At 46.6% G+C, this 22028-nt stretch overlaps 1 protein-coding gene across 1 annotated transcript in view; it reads left to right on the top strand.

Annotated features, from left to right (window-relative positions):
* Nucleotides 1–1017: 1017 nt before the first annotated feature.
* spire2 (spire-type actin nucleation factor 2) overlaps nucleotides 1018–22028 on the top strand; it is a 26277-nt gene continuing 5266 nt past the window's right edge. The window contains exons 1-14 of the mRNA XM_068603374.1: nucleotides 1018–1309; nucleotides 1800–2272; nucleotides 8704–8744; nucleotides 9962–10369; nucleotides 11500–11577; nucleotides 11679–11843; nucleotides 12578–12664; nucleotides 13365–13482; nucleotides 14736–14896; nucleotides 16033–16237; nucleotides 20498–20625; nucleotides 20935–21072; nucleotides 21253–21320; nucleotides 21814–21841. Of these exons, the coding sequence (XP_068459475.1) occupies nucleotides 1975–2272; nucleotides 8704–8744; nucleotides 9962–10369; nucleotides 11500–11577; nucleotides 11679–11843; nucleotides 12578–12664; nucleotides 13365–13482; nucleotides 14736–14896; nucleotides 16033–16237; nucleotides 20498–20625; nucleotides 20935–21072; nucleotides 21253–21320; nucleotides 21814–21841 (1923 nt within the window). The 5' untranslated portion in view covers nucleotides 1018–1309; nucleotides 1800–1974. The remainder of the gene's footprint in view (nucleotides 1310–1799; nucleotides 2273–8703; nucleotides 8745–9961; nucleotides 10370–11499; nucleotides 11578–11678; nucleotides 11844–12577; nucleotides 12665–13364; nucleotides 13483–14735; nucleotides 14897–16032; nucleotides 16238–20497; nucleotides 20626–20934; nucleotides 21073–21252; nucleotides 21321–21813; nucleotides 21842–22028) is intronic.

Raw genomic sequence — 22028 nt, 5'->3', positions numbered from 1 at the left:
ACCAACTGAACTGTGTTGTATCTCTTTACACGACAACCATGACAATAAACATCCTCATCCTTAAAAATAATAATAATTTAAAGCTTTTCCCTCATCTTCCTCATATGGAAATATAATTATATAAATTTCATTAAGATTTCCTGTTCGTGTGTGTGTGTATATATATATATATATATATATATATATATATATATATATATATATATATATATATATATATATATATAGATAGATAGATAGATAGATAGATAGATAGATAGATAGATAGATTACATGATGATGCCATGATGTCACAATGTCATGATGATGTCATGATTCCATGATAATATCACGATGCCATGATGTCTTGATGCCATGATGATGTCATGATGCCATGATGTCATGATGAGCTGGTGCGTGACACCAGCAGCTCCCTGAACCGTGGACACAAGGCAGGATGGTCTGGAGCTCGCAGCTTAAATCCAGACTCATCAGCGTTTACCCAGTGGTCCTGTGAGCTACTGTTTCTTTCTACCATCTCAAAGCACTCGGTCCATTCTCCTCTGACCTCTGACATCAACAAGGCTTTTTCCTCCACACAGCTGATATTTTCTCTCTTTCGGCCCGTTCTGTGTAAACCCTGAAGACGGTTGTGCGTGGAAATCCTAGCAGATCAGCAGTTTTTTAAATACTCAGACCAACAACCATGCCACGTTGAAAGTCACTTAAATCCCTGTTATTCCATGTTCTGATGCTCGGGTTATCTTCAGCAAGTCATCTTCATCCAGAGGCCTGAATGCATTGAGTTGCTGCTGTGTGATTGGCTGATAGCTATTTGTGTTAACAGGCAATTAAACAGGTGTACCTAATGAAGTAACTGGTGAGTGAATGTAGATATTATATATGTTAGGTAAGTTCGGTGATTATAAGAATTATTATTATTATATAATAACTGACATGTTGCAGGATTGCGGTTCCGGAACTTTGTTTTGAAAGATAGGCTCGGAAGTTCTACTTTATTCTAGTGAAATAGCGAGGAGCAGGGAAGCGGGACAGCTGCAGTCGCGTCCCGGTGGCAACGCATTGCCATCAACAGTTGGACCTGAAGGGAGACATCGCCGACAGCCTCCTCCTCTGGGCGCGCGGCGGGATCCTGCGGCACGAGGAGGATGCTCTGCGCCCTGATGGACATCTCCCTGCACATCCAATCGTCTCCCTCACGTTTTGACGGCAACAAGCTTTTTCAAAGTCAGTCACAATGAGCTAGGCCTCGATAGGGAGCGCCGTGGCTTCACTTTCAAAATAAAAGCAGCAGCGGTAAACTGAAACCGTGAGTATACCCGTCTCATGTTTTAGCCTTTTAAAACTAAAAAAGAAATAATTATACTAAATAAATGGCTCCACATCTATATTTTAACCAACATTTGTTTTTGTACGTGTCTGAAAGAACAAATATATATATAAAAGAATATACGACACATATGAAATATTACAATATGTACAAATGTCTTCCACTGTACGGTTAGTTATGTTGCATACACTAAAGATATATACAATATTAGACATTAACAGTGGTCTGGGGCTCTAGTAATAGGAAGTTCAATGCCTTGCTCAAAAGCACCACAGGTTGCTTTTTATCAAACTCTGCCTCATCGTCACAAAGTAAATCTGTATTAATCTGGTTTGAATCATTGAATGTGTATAACACATTTACGGGAACTACATTGTTATGAACTACGCCTGTGTGTTTCACTGTGTAACTTTACATCGCTCAAGTACAAAATGATTAACACTGATTTTATTTTGAAAATCTTGAACAGGAAGTGCTGCGTTCACGTCGGTGACCTTGACACTGTTGTGGTAACTCCGCTCAAGCTGCGGTACTTTCAGTAGCGGAGGACGAGGCGGGAACACGGCGCCGAACCGGAGCCGGTGGACGACATAAATGGCCGCGGTGTCCACGGAGTGAAGAATGGGCTCCACGCCGTCGCAGCCATGGCCAGAGCCACCAACAGAAGCGCCGAGGACGGGGGCTCACGGGTAACGGCCCCCACTGACCGCGGAGAGGGACGGGACCTGTCCGAGCCCCGGGAACTGTCTCTGGAGGAGGTGCTGAAGTCCTACGACCAGCCCATTAACGAGGAGCAGGCATGGGCGGTGTGCTACCAGTGCTGCAGCGGGCTCAGGGTGCCCCGCCCGCCCGCCGGGAGAGCCGGCCGGGTGAAGGACCCGTCCTCCATCCTCCTGCACCGGGACGGGACCGTGTCACTGCAGCAGGAGCCGCGGAGCGACGGTAGGACGCCGGCCGTTAACTTCCTCTGACCAAACTCAACTCTGAAAAAAGTCCGTTCTGACAATGTTTCCACGTCGTCTGAAGTGAGTTTGCGCTTCCGGTTTGACTTAACATTACATCGAAACATTACGAGACACTTTTTAATTCGGCGTCGGCTTGAGTCCCTGAATCGGCTCTTTCTTTAAGGAAAACACCGACTTTTCCCGCAGTAACCGAGGTTACATCTTCCGGTAAACCACTTCGCGGTTCCTGGCGTTCACTTTCATTTATATACCAGACGACGAGCTGCTTGGTGGACCACACCGGCGCCGAATGGATCAGTGTCTTCCAGAGATTCGTACCATATATTGAACCGTCTGTTATCTCACAGGAACCTTGAACTAAAAGCAGTGTCACCTAAAATCATCCGAATTTCGCATGGAGTTTGGTACGCAGGCGCATTATTGACGCTCTCCCGTCCCGAAACAACATTTAATATTCCCGCTTAATCGACCTTTAACTACATCATTTATCATTATTTAGCCGACCTTACACACACAGTATTTTGTGTGGCTAAGTCTCTATTGTGTCGCCCTCCTGATGCCAACAAGGATGACTTGTATTATGCCGGTAATTGATTAATTATTCATGTGAACAGCTTCACCCCCTCTTGTAGAGACTGTTGTGGGGACATCAAAGGGTGGAGGGAAGCCCGGAGGTTGTTTTTGAGGCAGTCTTCTGCTGGTTTCCTCCTCTGACTTGTGCCCGTACCTCCATAATATCACTGATTGTGAAGTATTAATGTCTCACTGCGACCGGGCCCAGAAACCAGCTCCAGGAGACAGACTGTACACATCCATCCAAACTTACTGAAGAAAAAAGCTTTTAGTTCACAATCAGAATCAGAATCAGCTTTATAATGGCCATGTAAATTTGTACATACATGGGATGTGACGCAGGGTTTCTCTTTGCTCTTCATACTTATATACAGCCAGCAAGATAAATATAAAAAAGACACAAAAAAATGACATTAAAGAAAAGTCCAGAGTCCAGAAGTGGTAGTTCATCAGAGTGACGGCCAGTGGGAGGAAAGTGAACTGTATATTTCCTCTGGTTCATCTGCATTCCTTGAGAGTCACTTTACAATTAATGCAATTAAAAAACATGCAGTTGTTAGAAGGAAGTCTGAAGAAATATTGAGAGAGAAGCATGAATGTGAGTTATCACATTTCCGTCCTGAACAGGACACCATGCAGCTCTTGTTGAGTGTAACATGAAGCGTCACACGCTGATGGAAACCTACTTCCTTGCTTTTGTTTGCTTTTTCAGAAAAGTTCAGTCTGTGCAAACTTCAACCAGTATTGTAAAATGCATGCTTAAACTGCTTAAAGTCTAAAATGACTCCAGCGACTCATAACCCTCAGGATGAGCTGGTGCTGCTGGTGAGAGTCTCTTAAGGACTCACTCTGTACATCCAAGGAGAACAGAGGCTTTAAAGTGCTCACAGGGCCCAGACGGACAAGAGCAGCAGCAGCGCTCCTCCAGGAGCAACACGCAGACGTTACAGTTGTTTAGGCTCTTTTTGTTGTTGTTTTGCGTGTCTTTGTTGTTGCTTTGCTCCTTTTTATTGTCTCTTTGCATCTGTTGCAGCGCAAAAATAGTTTTGGTCTTTTTTTCTGTCTCTTTGTGGTCATTTTGAGTCTCTTTGTAGTTGATGTGTGTCTCTTTGAGTCCCATTCTCCTGATGAAGGTCAGGGTTACGGACCAATCAGTAATCCATCCACAGGAGAACTACTTAAGACCCCGGTGAGCCACGTTAGCCATTTAACAGTTACAAACACTGTGCTGTGATCACTGAGGAGGAGTTTATCTCTCATTAGCACCGCTGTTCATCCTTTAGCCTGAGTGTTGGTTCACGCTCTGCTGATCCACAAGTAAACAATCTAAGTCGCGCTGCGACTCCCTCACCGGCATGAAGTGAGATGCTGCTGTTATAGTCGTACAGCAGCCAGTGATAGAGGACCCGAGAAGTAGATTTAGGGTCGCAGAACTGGGCCGATAAAAGTAAAACTTAAAAGTAGATTCATGCCACAGAAAGTGAAGTGTTAGTTCTCTCGCCAAGCTGTCTTCATCCAATGAAGCAGCAAGAATGACAACAATATTATGATAAATATGACTTTATTATCTAAATGATTGTGAGTGTATTTCCTGTTGATGGACTCACTAAGAAAAATCTAAATATCTATGAAACTGTATATTTCAGCATGTATCCTGGCGGGCTGCAGACGCTCTGGTGGTCAGGTGGAGCTCTGCTGGTCGGGTGGAGCTCTGCTGGTCAGGTGGAGCTCTGCTGGTCAGGTGGAGCTCTGGCGGTCGGGTGGAGCTCTGCTGGTCAGGTGGAGCTCTGGTGGTCTGGCGGTCGGGTGGAGCTCTGGCGGTCGGGTGGAGCTCTGGTGGTCTGGCGGTCGGGTGGAGATCTGGTGGTCGGGTGGAGCTCTGGCGGTCGGGTGGAGCTCTGGCGGTCGGGTGGAGCTCTGGTGTCCGGTGGCAGACGACCTGCAGCAGCAGCGGCAGCAGGAAGCTGGACTCGCTTCTGCTGCCGCTGCACCGTCTTTAGGATCCTCTGCTGCTGAACACGCATGCAGTTTACTGATAGTGATGACATCAGCAGGTTGCAGAGAGAGGGGGGGGATGTGTGTGTGTGTGTGTGTGTGTGTGTGTGTGTGTGTGTGTGTGTGTGTGTGTGTGTGTGCTATACGATTTGATGTATTGGTGTCCGTCAGAAACCAAAGATGTTTTTAAAGGAGATTACCTACCCTGGCTTTAATATAAACTATTGATTAATTGCTTTAAGCGTGTGGAGAAAAGGACAACTTTAATGGGCGGACTGTGGCTCAGTGGTGAGCAGGTCGTCCTTCAGTCAGAGGGTCGGTGGTTCGATCCCCGGCGCTGCTAGTCCATGTCGCTGTGTCCTTGAGCAAGACTCTTAACCCTGAATGTCTCCCGTAGCTGCAACTATGGAGTGTGAATGTGTATGAATGGTTGATGATACTGATGTGGCTCCTTCATGCTGGCTCCTCCCATCAGGGGGTGAATGGATGAATGATGTCATGTAGTGTTGAAGTGCTTTGAGTGGTCAGAAGACTAGAAAAGCTCTGTACTAGTACAGGTCCATTTACTGAGGATTTATTTCAAATATGCCGATCGACAGACCTGAGAGACTTTGTCCTCTTCCTCTGGTTGATGAGATCTATTTTGTTCTGTCTTCGACTCGGCGGTTCAATTTGTCATGACGCCCACGTTTCAGACAACAAAATATCTTTTGATGCCTTGCTTTGAGAAATGTAAACATCTGCTGGTTTTTATTAATAAAGGAGATATGAAGTATTGCCCCCCCTCCTCCCATTGTCCTCAAATGGCTCTGGATGACTTTAATGGCACCGTACCTTACTCCCATCAATAGATGTAGGACTAAGTGGGCCTAATGGAAATCATACTGTCCCTCATAAAACCTGTCTGAGCTGCATTCATTGTAAATATATTCCAAAGTGCTCCGTTTGACCGTGTTGGTGCAGCTCAACGTCAGAAGCTCGTGCTTCGGCATCTACTTATGGTTTTGATATCTTCCTCCTGCCTCCAATGGCCTGACGGGGTCGAGGGCTGAGCGGTGGAAGAACGTCAGATAAGAAGCAGTTCACTCCGTTTGAAATGAAAGGTGTCTGTGTGGCGGCTCGCCCGAAGCCGTCGAGGACAAACGCTCGAGGGCGAGGTGACTCGCTGAGAGCACTGAGCGAGTCACAGTCCATAACGATCAAACCATCAAAGTTTGATCGTTATGATGAGTGCAAAGGTCAGCGCTGACTTGATGTGCGGGTAAAGGTCAAAGTGTCACGCGCTGTGATATGAGGTACAAATCAATTCTGGTGACGGCTGCAGACCTTTTTTACTATGGCAACAGATGGCAAAGTCCATCTTCGGAGAGTCTGCGATTTAGTGTGAGCTCAGAGTAAACAAAGTGTGACTGAAGGGTTCGGGGCTGTCCAGACGTGGCATTAAATACCAGAGTGTAGGATGTAGTGTCCCCTTGTGGTGAGGTTGCAGAATGCAACCAGCTGAATGAAGCCCTCTCTCTACGGTGGCCTGCAGGGAACACTACAGCCTCTCTCCAGACCAGACCCAGTGTTTGGTTTGTCCGCTCTGGGCTCCTGTAGAAACATGGCCGTGATCGCTGTGGACTAAAGGCTGAATTATACTCCTGCAACTACAACTGCGGCTGCCACGCAGTCGGATTGACGGACTCGTTTTGATTTTTAGTTCCTGTGTGTTTTCCAGACTCCAGACCAGCAGGTGGCGCAACGGCCGTTTAGAGTGCTTGTGTTACTTTGGCCGATTTGACCACGCAAGGGCGGCCATGCGTGTCCTGTGTTCTTGTGTCTCTGCGTAAAACCTGAGTGTAAATCAGCCTTAAGTGAAGAGGACCTAGTCCCCTTGTGGAGCTGCAGATGGGCTGCACTCGTATATCTCTTTTCTAGTTTCCTACTCTTCAACACTACTTGACATCACTAGGCCATAGCCATTGCAGCCAATGTAGCTAGGTACATGTAGCTAGCTACATGTAGCTCCACATATAGCTAGGTACATGGAGCTAGCTACATGTAGCTCCACATATAGCTAGGTACATGGGGCTAGGTACATGGAGCTAGCTACATGTAGCTCCACATATAGCTAGGTACATGTAGCTAGGTACATGGAGCTAGCTACATGTAGCTCCACATATAGCTAGCTACATGTAGCTATCTTCCATAGTCGTGGTATTGCAGTCAGTGCGTTCACATGATGGTATTAATTCAATATACTCTCTTTCGGGGTGACTTCTATTGTCCTAATATTCATGGCAGTGAATAAATCGAATCATTGGCCAAAAGCATGTCATATCCGGTTAACATTTCCATGAGCTCTCGACATTAATTGTGAAAGGTGCTAAATTCAGAGCATTTCTATCTCTGGCTATGGCGTTAGCTAATGGCGCTAACGACGCTATCGTGCCGACCTCTCTGGCTGTGTTTACCTCTCTGGGCTCAGGTTGACATATTTACTTAGTATCTTCACATTGCTAACAGGTGTTAGCTGCCATCATAATGCTTCGAGTATCATATCTGGACTTTTTAGTTGCTCCCCTGCCCGTGTATGGAACCGGGTTGTTGTGTTGTTTTCCAGCATTAATCTCCTGGAAGTGGCAGATTCCTCTCCTCCCCGTTGTGTTCACTGACCTGCAGCTGTGGGAAAGCGCGGCGGTGTCATCGGGTTACACCGACCGAGCATTATCTCAACCCGTCTGGCAGGTTTCTGGCGTTCACGTCGTGTCTCATGACGCCGTCTCCTCGCCCGCCTGCAGTGTCCGGTGCTGCCCTGCTGTTGCGTTCACACGGGGGAACAGAGCGACGCTCTGTTGGCCGAGGGTTCGAGTCCGGCCGTTGACGGCAGGATGCTGCGCTTCCTCCATCACCACGTGACCTACGCTGATCTCTCTCTCTCTCTCTCTCTCTTCCTTCTCTGATGTTTCCCTCCCTCTGTCTTTGTCTCCTGCCTTTCCTGTCCGTCCGTTCTCCAGTTTCTCTGCAGCGAGAGCTGCTGATCCAGGAGTTTCAGGCCTCTCGGGTGTCGTTACTGACATCTGAGGTTGGGAAAGATCCTCTCTCTCTTTCTCTCTCTCACACACACACACACAAATACACACACACACACACACACACACTCTCATAGTTACGCACAGTAAACCTGTAAATACAATAATGCACAACCCAGTTATGAGTGTGGACATTTGGAGCACCACATCCGCGTTTGATTTATTGAGTTGCAGGTTGAAAACCCGCTGACTGAGGTTTTATTTGTTATATAGCTGCTATAAAACCTGACTGTTAGTGGCACAAACATCAGGTTTTCTTCAAACAACTTGCTGGTTTTGAATCATCTGGTTGTTTATGGGTGAAAGCTGCTCCCCCCCCACGGAGAGACAAATCCAATGTAACGTGACCAATGAGTCTCCTCCTTCTGAGCATCGCTGCAGAGGCCCAGCTGTTAGTGCAAAGCTTTGTTTGGGGAAACATCCTGAAGATCATGGAAGCAGAAAGAGTGATATGCTCCTCTCTGTCGCTGTGCTGCTAACACAACAATCCCAGACGAGGCTGAGCATGTCAATTTAAGTGTGTAACCCTTAATCATCGTTTTTAAGTCTGCTGAGTTTTCCTGTGAGTCCAGAAATGAAGGTGAACTAACCTGAGAGCTGCAGGAATATCTGATGTAGAAACTGTCATGATGAGAGTTTGAATAAAACGTAAAAAAGAAAAGAGAAGCAATCCCCCAGAAGTCTCAGGTCCTGATTGGTTACGTGTCTCCTCCTCTTGTCTCCTCCTCTTGTCTCCTCCTCTTGTCTCCTCCTCTTGTCTCCTCAGAAAACTCTGATGGCGCTCCTGCTCCTGCTGCAGAGCGTCAGGTGAGAAAGAAAGAAGCTTTACTTGCACAGAATCATTTCCTGGTGACATGAACTCCATTTTACACTTTGTTTCAGTCACTTTTGTTGTGTGTATGTCTGTATGTATACATATGTATATCTGTATGTGTATATATATATAGATATAGGTATAGATATAGATCTATCTATCTATATATATATATATATATCTGTATGTATTTATGTCTTTATGTATGTATACATATATATATATATATATATATATATAGATATATATATATAGATAGATAGATATCTATATCTATTTATATATATATATATATATATATATATATCTGTATGTATTTATGTCTATATGTGTGTATACATATATATATATAGATATATATATATATATCTATATATATATATATAAATATGTATTTATGTGTATATGTGTGTATAAATATACATATATATATGTATATATATACAATTATTTATGTATATATATATGTATATATATACATATATAAACATGTGTGTGTATATATGAAACTCCTGTTGTTTTGTCCGAGTGAATTAGCATTTTTGTGTTTAGCTAGCTTCAGATAGCCTCTCTATGTTTAGCTAGCTTCAGATAGCATCTCTGTGTTTAGCATGCTTCACATAGCATCTGTGTGTTTAGCTTGCTTCAGATAGCATCTCTGTGTTTAGCTTGCTTCAGATAGCATCTCTGTGTTTAGCCTGCTTCAGATAGCATCTCTGTGTTTAGCTTGCTTCAGATAGCATATCTGTGTCTAGCTAGCTTCAGATAGCATATCTGTGTTTAGCTTGCTTCAGATAGCATATCTGTGTCTATCTAGCTTCAGATAGCATTTCTGTCTTTAGCTTGCTTCAGATAGCATCTCTGTGTTTAGCATGCTTCAGATAGCATCTCTGTGTTTAGCTAGCTTCAGATAGCATATCTGTGTTTAGCATGCTTCAGATAGCATCTCTGTGTTTAGCATGCTTCAGATAGCATCTCTGTGTTTAGCTTGCTTCAGATAGCATATCTGTGTCTAGCTAGCTTCAGATAGCATATCTGTGTTTAGCATGCTTCAGATAGCATCTCTGTGTTTAGCTAGCTTCAGATAGCATCTCCATCTTTAGCATGCTTTAGATAGCATCTCTGTGTTTAGCTAGCTTCAGATAGCATCTGTGTGTCTAGCTTCAGATGCTTCTGTTATTAAAGGGCGTTCCTCCCTCGTCTCCTGCAGCTGGTGCAGTCGCTGGGCGTGGCCATCTACCGCGCTCTGGACTGGGGGCTGGACGACAGCGAGGAGCGGGAGCTCGGCCCCCAGCTGGAGCGCCTCATCGAGCGCATGGCCGGAGGGGTGCAGGGCGGAGAGGGCGGAGAAGGGGGACAGGGCGGAGAGGGCGTCTGCCCCGCGGGGAACAGCACCACAGATGAAGGGTACAGTGGCCAGGATGAGGAGGACGAGGAGGAGGAGCAGGAGGGCGCGATGAGGCCGGTGTGCTCGTTCCGCCAGGTGACGGCGCTGTGTGCGTCCCGGCTGGCCGACCCCGGCTTGGCCCCGGAGCACTACCAGGCCGTCTGCAGGGCTCTGTTCGTAGAGACCCAGGAGCTGCAGACCTTCCTCATCAAGATCCGAGACGCCAAGGAGGTACGTCAGGGCGCCGCGTGCACGTCAGGGTCATGTGTGCACGTCAGGGTCACGCGCTCATCTAGCAGTGTAGCTGGAATACATACGTGACCTCCATCAGCCTCCACCTGCAGTTAGAAACACTTCCTGTCCACGAGCCTCAGTGGCTCTGAGTTCTCCTCCTGCTCCACATCACACCTAGACTCTAGAACAATGTAATATATATATGTGTATATATATATATATATATATATATATATATATATATATATATGTATATATATATATATATGTATATATATATATATATATATATATATATATATATATATATATATATACACACACACACATGTAAATATATCGTCCCAAAAAACAAGGTCATTGTCATTTTCAGACCATTTTCTGCCACTAATATAAATATAATAGCATGCTAATGTGAAGTGCTTTCATGGAGCAATGAAAACAGATGGAAGTCATCATGTCCATGTGTTATCACAGCGTATTCATAGTGTTGACCATCGCTTCATCAGGAATAATATACTTCACCACATAACTCATGTTGTTTACGTTCAGCATTTCTCTTGGCAACACGTTGCATCCTTCAGGCGTAACGCGTATTGAATGCATCCCATTTCTCATAAATCATTTGGAAAACTCATTCAGAAGACTTTGACTTCGTCTGCATTGTTTCTATTAATGTTTGTACATTAGCTGGTCGTCTTCTTCCTTCACCAACACATTGCTCGGTTTAGTGATCTGCAGGACGGAAGGTTGGTCTAAAAAAATAATATATACGACTGCAGTTTAACCATAATATGAATTCCTGAGGAATATTCATCAATTGTGTATTGTCGTGTAGGAGCCAGCGTGGATTGGATGAACTGATTAAACAATACAGGAAGTCATATACGTGCTCATGGTTTTCATTATAATCGACACTTCACGTCATGGAGTTGGTCCCTGCAGATAAAGTGACAGAGTTAAAGGCTCTGTGACTTTGCTGCCCCCTAGTGGTGCCGTCATCGTGAAACAAACCCAACACCTGTGTGATCCAGAGGCCCGACAGCAGGACATGGACCAAAGGTTTGTCATTTTGTGTCAGAAAAAAGTGTTTTAAAAGCGCTTATTGCTTCTTTCACGTCGCACAGATGCTGAAGAAGATCACACACGATGAAGCTGAAGATCGGTCTGCAGCGGAGCTGGACGCCCTGAAGCACACGGACTGGGTGAGGCCACACGAGAGCGGGAACAACAGAGTCTTTGACAGGAGAAGGCAGTGTGACGCATGCAGAGAGATCCATATGTGTGTGTGTTGTGTCCATCCCAGGCCCGTCTGTGGGTGCAGCTGATGAAGGACCTCAGGCAGGGGGTGAAGCTGAAGAAGGTGCAGGAGCAGCCCTTCAACCTGCTGCCCACCGAGTTCAGCCTCACGCCCTTTGAGATGCTGATGCAGGACATACGGACACGCAAGTTCCAGCTGCGCAAAGTCATGGTGAGGGACAAGACTCTGCTTACACTAACGAGTCATGATGCGAAGACTTGAAGCCATTTCAATGTCAGTTGTAGATGAGCCGACAGAGGGAACGAGTAGACTTGTAACTGAAAGCAGTGAAGAGGTCAGGCGAGGTGTTGCCAGTTGATTAAAGCAGCTGAACCGAAGAATCGCAGATCCTCTGCAGGAAATACAAGCTCCTTGTTCCCGCTCTGACATCTGAAAGGAACGCTTTCATCATCACTTGACTGTGATTAAATGGAGCATGAGGACATTGAGGGCCTCCTCTTCCTCTTCCTCGTATACCGTGTCGCTCTGTGACAGGAGGGAGCCGCTACGTAGCATGCTCACACGAGCCAGTCACCTCCAGGCCTGCTCCACAGGCAGATACATAATTCAGCCTCGCAACAGAAATATTAATGAGGCATCTTTGCACGCAATAGTTGCACAGAGGAGGCTCAGCCGGCTCCACGCAGCACGGCAGCCTCTCACAGCTCTTTGTTTTGGCCTCAACGTCACCGTGAGGCTGCGTCTCCAGCAGCAGCTGATCCAGTGACAAACAGAGAAAGTCTGCAGCAAGCTGCTGCACATGGTGCACTATTTAGCAGCTGCCCGATGAGGCGTTTTAACCTGTGAACATCTTATCAGCTTCATCAGGCCGCCATGTTCCACTGTTGTGTTTGCAGCTTGTTTGCTGCAATGAGTGACAGACGGTGTGTTGTTGTGTTGCTCAGGTGGACGGTGACATTCCCACCCGAGTGAAGAGAAATGCCCACGAAAAGATTCTGGACTTCATCAGATCAAGACCTCCACTGAAACCAGTGAGTGGAAGGAAGTTCCCCACAGCGATGTGAAGGAGGGTGCATGGGGGCAATGTGTCTCGCCACTGGAAGCGTGAATGTGTGTATCGTACAGACGCGGTAAAGAATCGTAAGTAGACGTCCGTTACTGCAGCGTGACGAGCTTCATGTGTCTTCATCTGAACTCTGAGCTCTTGGGTTCACCAGCGTGTCCGTGAACCTAGTCTCTCAATCCGTCTTTCATCTGAAGCAGCAACGTCCAGCTGGACTCAAGGGTCCAACGCTGGGGGTCAAAGGTCGCTGTGACCTCACCAAACACCATTTTTAAATTTCACACCGATGTCTAACAGGATAAAACGATGAGGCATTTAGGATGGATCTGTTTCTATGTGAATAAACCGCTCCATAGAAAGGCAACCAATGATGATGCAACAATAGCTTTTACCTCGTACTATAATCAATATTTTACTGATTTTAAAAGCCGTTATGGGTACAAGCTGTTCATCAGCGCTCTGCTACTGTCTGCTTCATTACAATAAGTAGTACCACATGTTTCTCTTCATGTCATTGGCTCTGGTTGTCCAATCAAAAGCTTCCACACGGTGTGCTTACAGCTTATCTTTCAACGGCGCCTCCCTTCATCCATTCACACACGTCCACATCTGCATCCCCTCTTCCTGCTTCCTCAGAAGGTCTCCTAACGGTTTCTCCTCTCCGCTAGGCGTCGGAGCGCTGCCTCGCCCCTCCTCCCCCGCAGAAGCAGACCCTCCATGAGAAGGTCCTGGCTGGGATCAAGCAGGAGAGGAAGCTCAGGCCGGTGGTCCTGCCCGGCTCCAGACGTAAGAGGACCATCATGCACCAGCACAGCAGAATGAACGGTTGTGTGAACAGAACGTGAAACATCTCAATGAGAGACTTTCTGGGCTGTCCTGAATGGTTTGGACGCTTTGAAGCTTCATTCACAATGTTGAGGGCTTCTCAGTGTCTGGTGTTTCTGCACAGAGCGAGATGGAGATCAACCTGAGATTAATAGTGAGGGCTAGTGGTGTGACGCACTGCAAAGGTTCTGTTCAGTTACATTATGATGTGTTTACTGTGATTATTATTGCATATTTAGATGCTTCAGGTCTTAATCTTCATAAAGAGGTGCAGTATTACTCTGTGGCAGGATGGGAAGGACAGAACAATACAGGCAAACAACTCGGGGAGCAATCGAGGAGTCAATTTGATAATATTTATGCCGGAAAAGAAGTTAAACCATATATCACATGAGCTGCAGAACACCTAGACTCTCCCTATTAGTCACCTTATATACTTAGTGTTTAAAGTGTTTAGAAATGACATTCGATGTGATTAATTAAGATGAATCTCGTTGCCGTCTGAAGCTCTGCAGGTCTAAGAGCCGTGTTGTGTTTCCACCACACACACACAAAAGTACTTCAAAAACAAAAGTACCTCCCATTGTCTGAGCGCGTCTGTCGGCCTCTGGAGAGAAGCTCCATGTGATGTTGAGTGCAGTAACAGACCCAGAGGATGCACACTGTGTGTTTCTGACCTTCGCGGGTCTTCCCGTGTGGCTCTGGTCATGCTCTTGCTGTGCTATCCTGTTCAGCCAGTTGCTAAATAATGCATTTAGGGCTGAAACCGCAGTCAGGACATTGTGTACTGGAGCCTGTGAGGGTCACAGCTGGGCAGTATGCAGAGAGTAACAGGAGCGCTCTGTCCACGTGGAGGTGGCTTTGCTTTTCATAAACATTGACCATCTATTTCCAGATCAAGGTCAGTGTTCATTCAGACTGCTGAAGAACACACACAGCTGAATTATTAGCAATATGATCATATTATAATTGACCCAATGGTTCGAGGAACGACTTCACCCTTCATTTACCTTCACACCTCTGAAAAAGTGCTCTGCAGCTCAACTTATATTATCATTTATTAACCAGGTCTGATGAGTGCTCGTGTTTCTGAAACCACATTTCCCATAAAACTTCTTTACGTTCTGGGATCCTGAAGTTGAACCGTCCCTGAATGTTTGTGTTTCCTTGCCAATAACAAAGTAAAAGCGTGACTTCCTCTCTGCCCTCGGCAGCGTTCGGCTCTCTGCCCTGTCTGGCTCAGGCTTGTGCTCGCGACGTCAAATCCACGTCGTGCATGGACCTGTCGATGTCGGAGCCCCGCCCCCCGTCACGCCCCCGCATCCTGCTGAAGGCCCCGACGCTGGCCGAGATGGAGGAGATGAACATATCCGAGGTGAGAAGCCGACACGCTGTCTGTTGTTTCTGGTGTTTCCCCTGCAGCACATGCTCTGCTCCCAGTGGAAAGATGGTGCAGAAGGGACACGCCCCTCCAGGGACACGCCTTCTTCAGGCACACGCCCCTCCAGACACACGCCCCTCCTGGACATGTCTCTTCAGAGACACGCCCCTCCAGAGACACGCCCCTCCAGGGACACGCCTTCTTCAGGCACACGCCCCTCCAGAAACACGACCCTCCAGGACACGTCTCTTCAGAGACACGCCCCTCCAGGGACACGCCCTTCTAGGGACACGCCCCTCCAGAAACACGACCCTCCAGGACACGTCTTTTCAGAGACACGCCCCTCCAGGACACGTCTCTTCAGAGACACGCCCCTCCAGGGACACGCCCCTCCAGGGACACACACCCTCCAGGACACGTCTTTTCAGAGACACGCCCCTCCAGGACACGTCTCTTCAGAGACACGCCCCTCCAGGGACATGCCCCTCCAGAGACATGCCCCTCCAGAAACACGACCCTCCAAGACACGTCTCTTCAGAGACACGCCCCTCCAGGGACACGCCCCTCCAGAGACATGCCCCTCCAGAAACACGACCCTCCAAGACACGTCTCTTCAGAGACACGCCCCTCCAGGGACACGCCCCTCCAGGGACACATACCCTCCAGGACACGTCTCTTCAGAGACACGCCCCTCCAGGGACATGCCCCTCCAGAGACATGCCCCTCCAGAAACACGACCCTCCAAGACACGTCTTTTCAGAGACACGCCCCTCCAGGGACACACACTCTCCAGGACACGCCCTTCCAGAGACACGCCCCTCTAGGGACATGCCACCACCAGAGACACACACCCTCCAGGACACGCCCCCTCCTGGGACACACCATCTCCAGGGGCACGCCCCTCCAGGACACGCCCCACCCAGGACACACACCCTCCAGGACGCGCGACCTCCAGACTCACCTGGTCCTGATCTGTTTTCAGGCTCCTCCTCCTGAACCAGAATGACGATCAGTTCTTCCAGACTGAACCCAGAGTCCTGTTGACTGTTCAACACGTCGCCTTTTCGTTTCCATCTCTGACCCCTCATTTCCCTCCTTCCTCTTCCTCTTCCTCTTCCTCTTCCTGTCAGGAGGAGGAGTCTCCAGGCAGCGGCGAGCTGAGGAGGACGGAGAGCTCCCCGACCCCCATGAAGAGGGACCGCTCCTTCTCGGAGCACGACCTGGCGCTGCTGCGGGCCGAGGCGCCGCCCTCGCTGGGCGCGCCGGTCCGGCTGAGGGGGGAGAGGCCTCGGGCCGGGACGCTGAGCGGCGCCGGGCCGCCTCTTTATCACAGAGGTCAGTGAGACGGGAGGAGTTCATAGCGCTGTGAAGACCATGAAATGTCTTTAGATGTCAGACAGAATGACAGATGAGCCTCCACAACCAGTCCCATGAGTGGATCTCCACAGAGACTTGTGCTGATTATTCATTCATTTTACATTTTGGGAACAATTTTATTCCGTTTTTAATAATTTAGATGCTTCTGCTCGTTTCCAAGGGGCCTCATTAAAGACCAATGAGTCACATTTTAAACGTGTTGCCATCGCAACGCTAAATTATCATCACAGTCGTCTGGATTAAATGACGACACTAGCACAAACGTCCACTTGGACACAAGGATGAAGGTCAAAGGTCACTGTGACCTCAAAACCATTGTTTTGGCCGTAACTCAAGCGATGCTTTGCTAATGATGACGGTTTAGCTCAGATGTGTCTCCAGGAAGCTAAAGTACAACATGCATACGTCATGTTTTAGAAGAAAAGAAGAAGACGCATCAGAGGCAGAAGCTCGTCATGCGCTCGACTTCAGTAATAAAACTCATCATGACTTCATTCATGCAGCACTTTTAAAAGCAGAGTTTACAAAGTGTTTGACAGACAAAGCAGCAAAAGCAAAATAATAAAACAACAGAAAGCTCAACAGAGCAAGACGGACAAAGATGAGAGCAGATGAGACACAACAATATCAAGAGATTAAATAAATAAAGACAATCGTTTTGTAAAACAATAATATCAATGATAAAATAAAGCAGTAAAGCGACAAAGTCATTTAACATCATATAACATCAAGTCTGTAAATATGTAGTGGTTTTGAGTCTCTTTGTAGTTGTTTTGCGTCTCTTTGTAGTTGTTTTGTATCTCTTTGTAGTTGTTTTGCGTCTCTTTGTAGTGTTTTTGTATCTCTTTGTAGTTGTTTTGAGTCCCTTTGTTGTCGTTTTGTGTTTCTTAGTAGTTTCTTTTTGTCACTTTAAACGCATTGTGTATAACTTTGGGTTTTAATGAGGAAGTGATTTAAAAGCGATGAGTGATTCTGTGTGATACGTCAGACTCCAGTGAGGCGATGCAGTTCATGTTCTGGGTTTTAGTTTTTTAGCTTCCAGATGGTGTGGGGTTAAAAGAAAAAACAAATATATATATATATTACAAATGTGCAGTGCACGTGAATGAACACACGGTGGCACTGTTGCTGCTAAACCGCATCCCGGCCTGTCGGTCACTGCAGTGAAGCTGCTGTCCTGGACATGTGACTGTCACCAGCTGTGGCCTCTCAGCGGATCATGCAGACACACAGCGAGCTGAACGCTGAACGCTGGACTGCAACACGTCTGGTTGTTTGCTGGTTGGAGTCTGAGGTTGTTCCACTGGTGAGAGAGCTGGTGCAGGGAAGCTCTGTGATGAGGTCCAACTAAAGGAACCACCAGGAAGCTTCCCCAGTTCATCACTCGCACTAAAACAATCATTTTTAGTAGAACAAGTTGTCTAAAGTCTTATGTTTAGATATGCAAATGAGGCATTATCTTATTAAATATATGTACACACCTTTCCAGAACAGAAGCCTTGTTTCATGTTGACCTCTTGAAGGCTTTTGGCAGGCAGTGATTGAGTGTCGTTGACTGACATGGAACCCACAAACGGTTAAACTGAGTGCTCTCACATCGTGGATGCAGCGGCTGCTCCTCTGCCTGCAGGCCTGGAAGGAAAGAAGCGGTGCATTAACGACAAGGTCACGCTGGAGCCCAACTACTACTTTGATTGTTTCCATCCAGTGATATCTATTCAATTCAGGGTAAAGGGCTTTCGACCTTCAATCCAATGGTCCTCATGTTGTAGCAACATGGCGTCCCCACTGCGTCCCATCATCCTCAGCCATGCCTCCAGCTCCAGCCTCATGACATGGCCGGTTCCTCCCTGAAACCGGAGCTGCATTACAGGTCAGCGGTCCTTCGGTCCTCGCTGACGGAGAGTTGACGGGCTTTACATCTGGGTGGAGCTAATCAGATCAAAAGATGTGCTGATAAAGTCTAACAGAGGGAAGGAGGGTGGAAGCTAATGGGTTTGAAGTGTGTGCGCCGCGTCAGCCGCAGGGAGGATGTTGTGTGTTTGATGCCGTGATTCATGCATTAGCAGCCCGGAGGCTCCAGTTCGTTCTCAGGCTGCAAGCCACACATGGGCTGTGAGAGCATGAGCCCGAAGGCCCCGCCCCCTCCACACGGGCCAACACACAGGCTGTGTGGTCGTCAGGCCGCTTTGGGTTTTGTTTCTCTTTGTAGTGGTTTCAAGTCTCTTTGTAGTGGTTTTTTGAGTCTATTTGTAGTCGTTTTAAGTATATTTGTTGTTATTTTGAGTCTCTTTGTAGTTTTTTGAATGTCTTTGTATTGGTTTTGAGTTTCTTTGTAGTTTTTTGAGTGTCTTTGTATTGGTTTTGAGTCTCTTTGTAGTTGTTTTATGTCTCTTTGTAGTGGTTTGAAGTCTCTTTGTAGTCGTTTTAAGTATATTTGTTGTTGTTTTGAGTCTCTTTGTCGCTGTTTCATGTCTCTTTGTATTCGTTTTGAGTCTCTTTGTAGTTGTTTTGAGTCTCTTTGTAGTTGTTTTGTGTCTCTTTGTCGCTGTTTTATGTCTCTTTGTAGTCGTTTTGAGTCTCTTTGTAGTTGTTTTGTGTCTCTTTGTAGTCATTTTGTAATTATTTTGGTTTCTGGATATTTTGATCCTTTTTTCTTGTAATTTCGATCTCCATGTCGTTTATTTTGTGTCTCTTTGTAGTTGTTGTGAGTCTTTTGTAGTCTGTTTGAGTGTCTTTGCAGCTGTTTTCCATCTTCGTCATGATTGTGGTCTCTTGGTAGTATTTTCATGACATTTCTTGAAGCAAAGGACTCTGTGTGCCGTCCACATGTTCAGTAACGTTATCCACAATCCTGAGATAATGATGTAGGCTGATGAGCTAATGAGCTGATGAACTGATGAGCTGATGAGCTAATGAACTGATGAACTGATGAGCCGATGAACTGATGAGCTAATGAGCTAATGAACTGATGAACTGATGAGCTAATGAGCTGATGAACTGATGAGCTGATGAGCTAATGAGTTTCTGTTCAGCAGAAAACGTTCTGTGCCTGTGAGGGTGGAAGCTGTTATCGGCAGCTGATCCAAATCAGACGACCTGATGATGTTTACCGGCCCGTTAACTTTCCATTAGAGCCAAATTGACACCTTCCATTTGCAGGATCGAAGAGGCACCCAGTTTCACGTGTGCGGTCTGTTTTTACCCTCCTGCCACGTCTTTAAGAGCTGAGCAGACCTCTCACTGGGATCTGAGCTACAGATGCAGCGGCAGGCCGAATCCCTCCACTGAAGTCAGATGAATAATCCATGACGGCAGCCGAGTCTGAAGGGCAGAGATCTGAGACGCAGATGAACGAAAGAGGCTGATGTGTAATTCATGGACTTGTTAGTCTCCATTAGCTCTGGTTGTGTGTAGTTCTCCTGGTGGCTTCGGCTTGTTTCAGGACCCTGATGGCTAACGGCCCGTCCTGAAGGAGGAGGCCTACATTATGAAGATGAGCCTGAAGACAAATAAAATATATGCCATGAACTTTCACATGAGCCGGTCTGTTGTCAGCTCGACCTTTGAGAATTATCTTTATTATTTTAATTTGACAAGTTACATGACACAAAGACAAACACACCGGATCAAGTGAAAGGTCAATAAAAAGGTTTTATTCCTCTGTGGGTCTTTCCCTTCATATTAAAGGACAGTTGTAGTAACAACCAGATACGTTTAAGGTTCAAAGTCCACGATGTCAGAAGCACCGCTGGCTTCCTGAAACTCAGATCACAGTTATTCTGTAGAGTGAAAAGATCATTCTGCTCGGTCCTCCTCACACATAATTACAATAAAGTTAAGGCACAAAATATAAAAGTATCGCACAAAATATGATAATAGTATTGCTCTAATAAATAATAATAATATTATTGCTACAACATGCTACAATGTCCAAATATGGTCATGACATGAAGTCATAGCAGCCGTTCACAGCCGAATGTTGTCAGAGACTTATATTAATAATAATAATAATAATATTAATAACCAGCTGAGCACATTGTGGCCGTCGAGTGATAATATCTCAACTCCGTTTAGTCCCTATCGTCTGCAGCCTTCTCCTTCGTTACTGGACTCATTCATCAGTTGTTGTCCTCGTTAGTAACTTGGATGTAGAAACGCCGGACAAACATGACCGTTAGCATGGTAGCATGTTAGCATCACTTCCTGTCTCCCCAGCCTCGTACCCGCTGCACAGCTGGGCGCCGCCCTCCCCGGCCCGCCTGTCTCTGAGCTCGGTGGACGAGACCTCAGAGGGATCGGAGGCTCGGCCTCGCTGCAGGGCTGCAGACGAGCACCAGTGGATGGTGAGTGAGAATCCCACTGCTCCCACTGGGACTGACCACGCACTGCAAAACCACACCGGTGTCTCCTCAGGGGACCATGACAGAATGAGGATTACAGAATTATGACATTTGGTGGGAGAAAATCCTGGAAACAAGTTGATATTCAACATAAACAAGTTGCTCTGGAGCTTTCGGTCACATTCAGTGATCTTCTGTACTCATGGAATTATAAATGCTAACGTCTCCATTCCTTCTTCACCTGAGCATGAATGAATTCTACCAACCGAGCGCTCGCTGCTGAATCAGCTACGACTGCTTTCTCCTCTGCAGGAGGAGTTCAGCCACCCGGTGGAGAGTCTCGCCCTGACGGTGGATGAGGTCATCAACGTGCGCAGAGTGCTGGTCAAAGCGGAGATGGAGAAGTTTCTTCAGAACAAAGAGCTCTACAATAACCTGAGGAGAGGAAAGGTACCGCACTGGAACTGCACTGTGTGTGTGTGTGTGTGTGTGTGTGTGTGTGTGTGTGTTAGCATCTATACGCTATATGATTTAAAGAAGGTTACCTTTAAAGAAGTATTACTTAGTTGCTTTCAGCGTGTGGAGGAACGGGCATGAAATGACTGATGATTTATTTCAACCTGATCTCAGGTCTGCTGCTGCTGCAAGGTGAAGTTCCCGCTCTTCTCATGGCCGTCCACCTGCTTGCTGTGTAAAAGGTATCAGAGAAGACGTTTCCTGAGACGTTTAATCCACATTTATCCCTCGTGCTGCTCCGTGTTTGACTCCATCGAGGCGAGACGAAGAGCACCAGTCTGATAAACAACATCCTGCAACATGAAGGTCGACTCTTCACCGCCAAGATTATGTATTTGTTTCCCTAAAAGTAATCAAAGAGAAATATTGAACACTGTTTCTGTGTTTAAGTTCAGTATTAAAATGTGCAGTAAACTAGTGACTGGGTTGGAGTTTCAAAAGGTCAACTTTGATTGACTTGTAGCTGCTGCTGGAGATATAGTCGCTCTTCAGCTAGCATGGATGCTAACGTGACGCTGTGGTGTTCATTGTTCATGCTGAAGAACAAAAGCAACACAAACTGTCTCTGAGCTTCTCCAGATGGTCAGAGGGAGAAGCTCCACCTCATGGCGTGACCCACGCTCTCCAGTTCACGATTGAAGCGTCACACTGAGCTCTCTGTGTCTCCTCTTGCAGGTCTGTCTGCGGCTCCTGCAGCGCAAAGGTAACTCGAACAAAGATGGCCGCCATCGGCAGGGCTCAACACTATTAGAAGGCATCGGCTTTTTGTTGCCATTTTAAATCATTATCTGGTATATGTCATTAACATACTACAATATTATTTATTTAACATTCAAATATTGCTAATGCCAACCCTTGCTGTCGAGCTTTTTGCATATTGTTGTCTTCAT

Source organism: Clinocottus analis, unplaced genomic scaffold (assembly GCF_023055335.1).
Source record: "Clinocottus analis isolate CAN_PGR_092001 unplaced genomic scaffold, fCliAna1.0.p SCAF_6, whole genome shotgun sequence".
NCBI classification, from domain to species: domain Eukaryota; kingdom Metazoa; phylum Chordata; class Actinopteri; order Perciformes; family Cottidae; genus Clinocottus; species Clinocottus analis.
The sequence above is the reverse complement of the archived record's forward strand: the minus strand, read 5'-3'. Positions and strand labels throughout refer to the sequence as shown.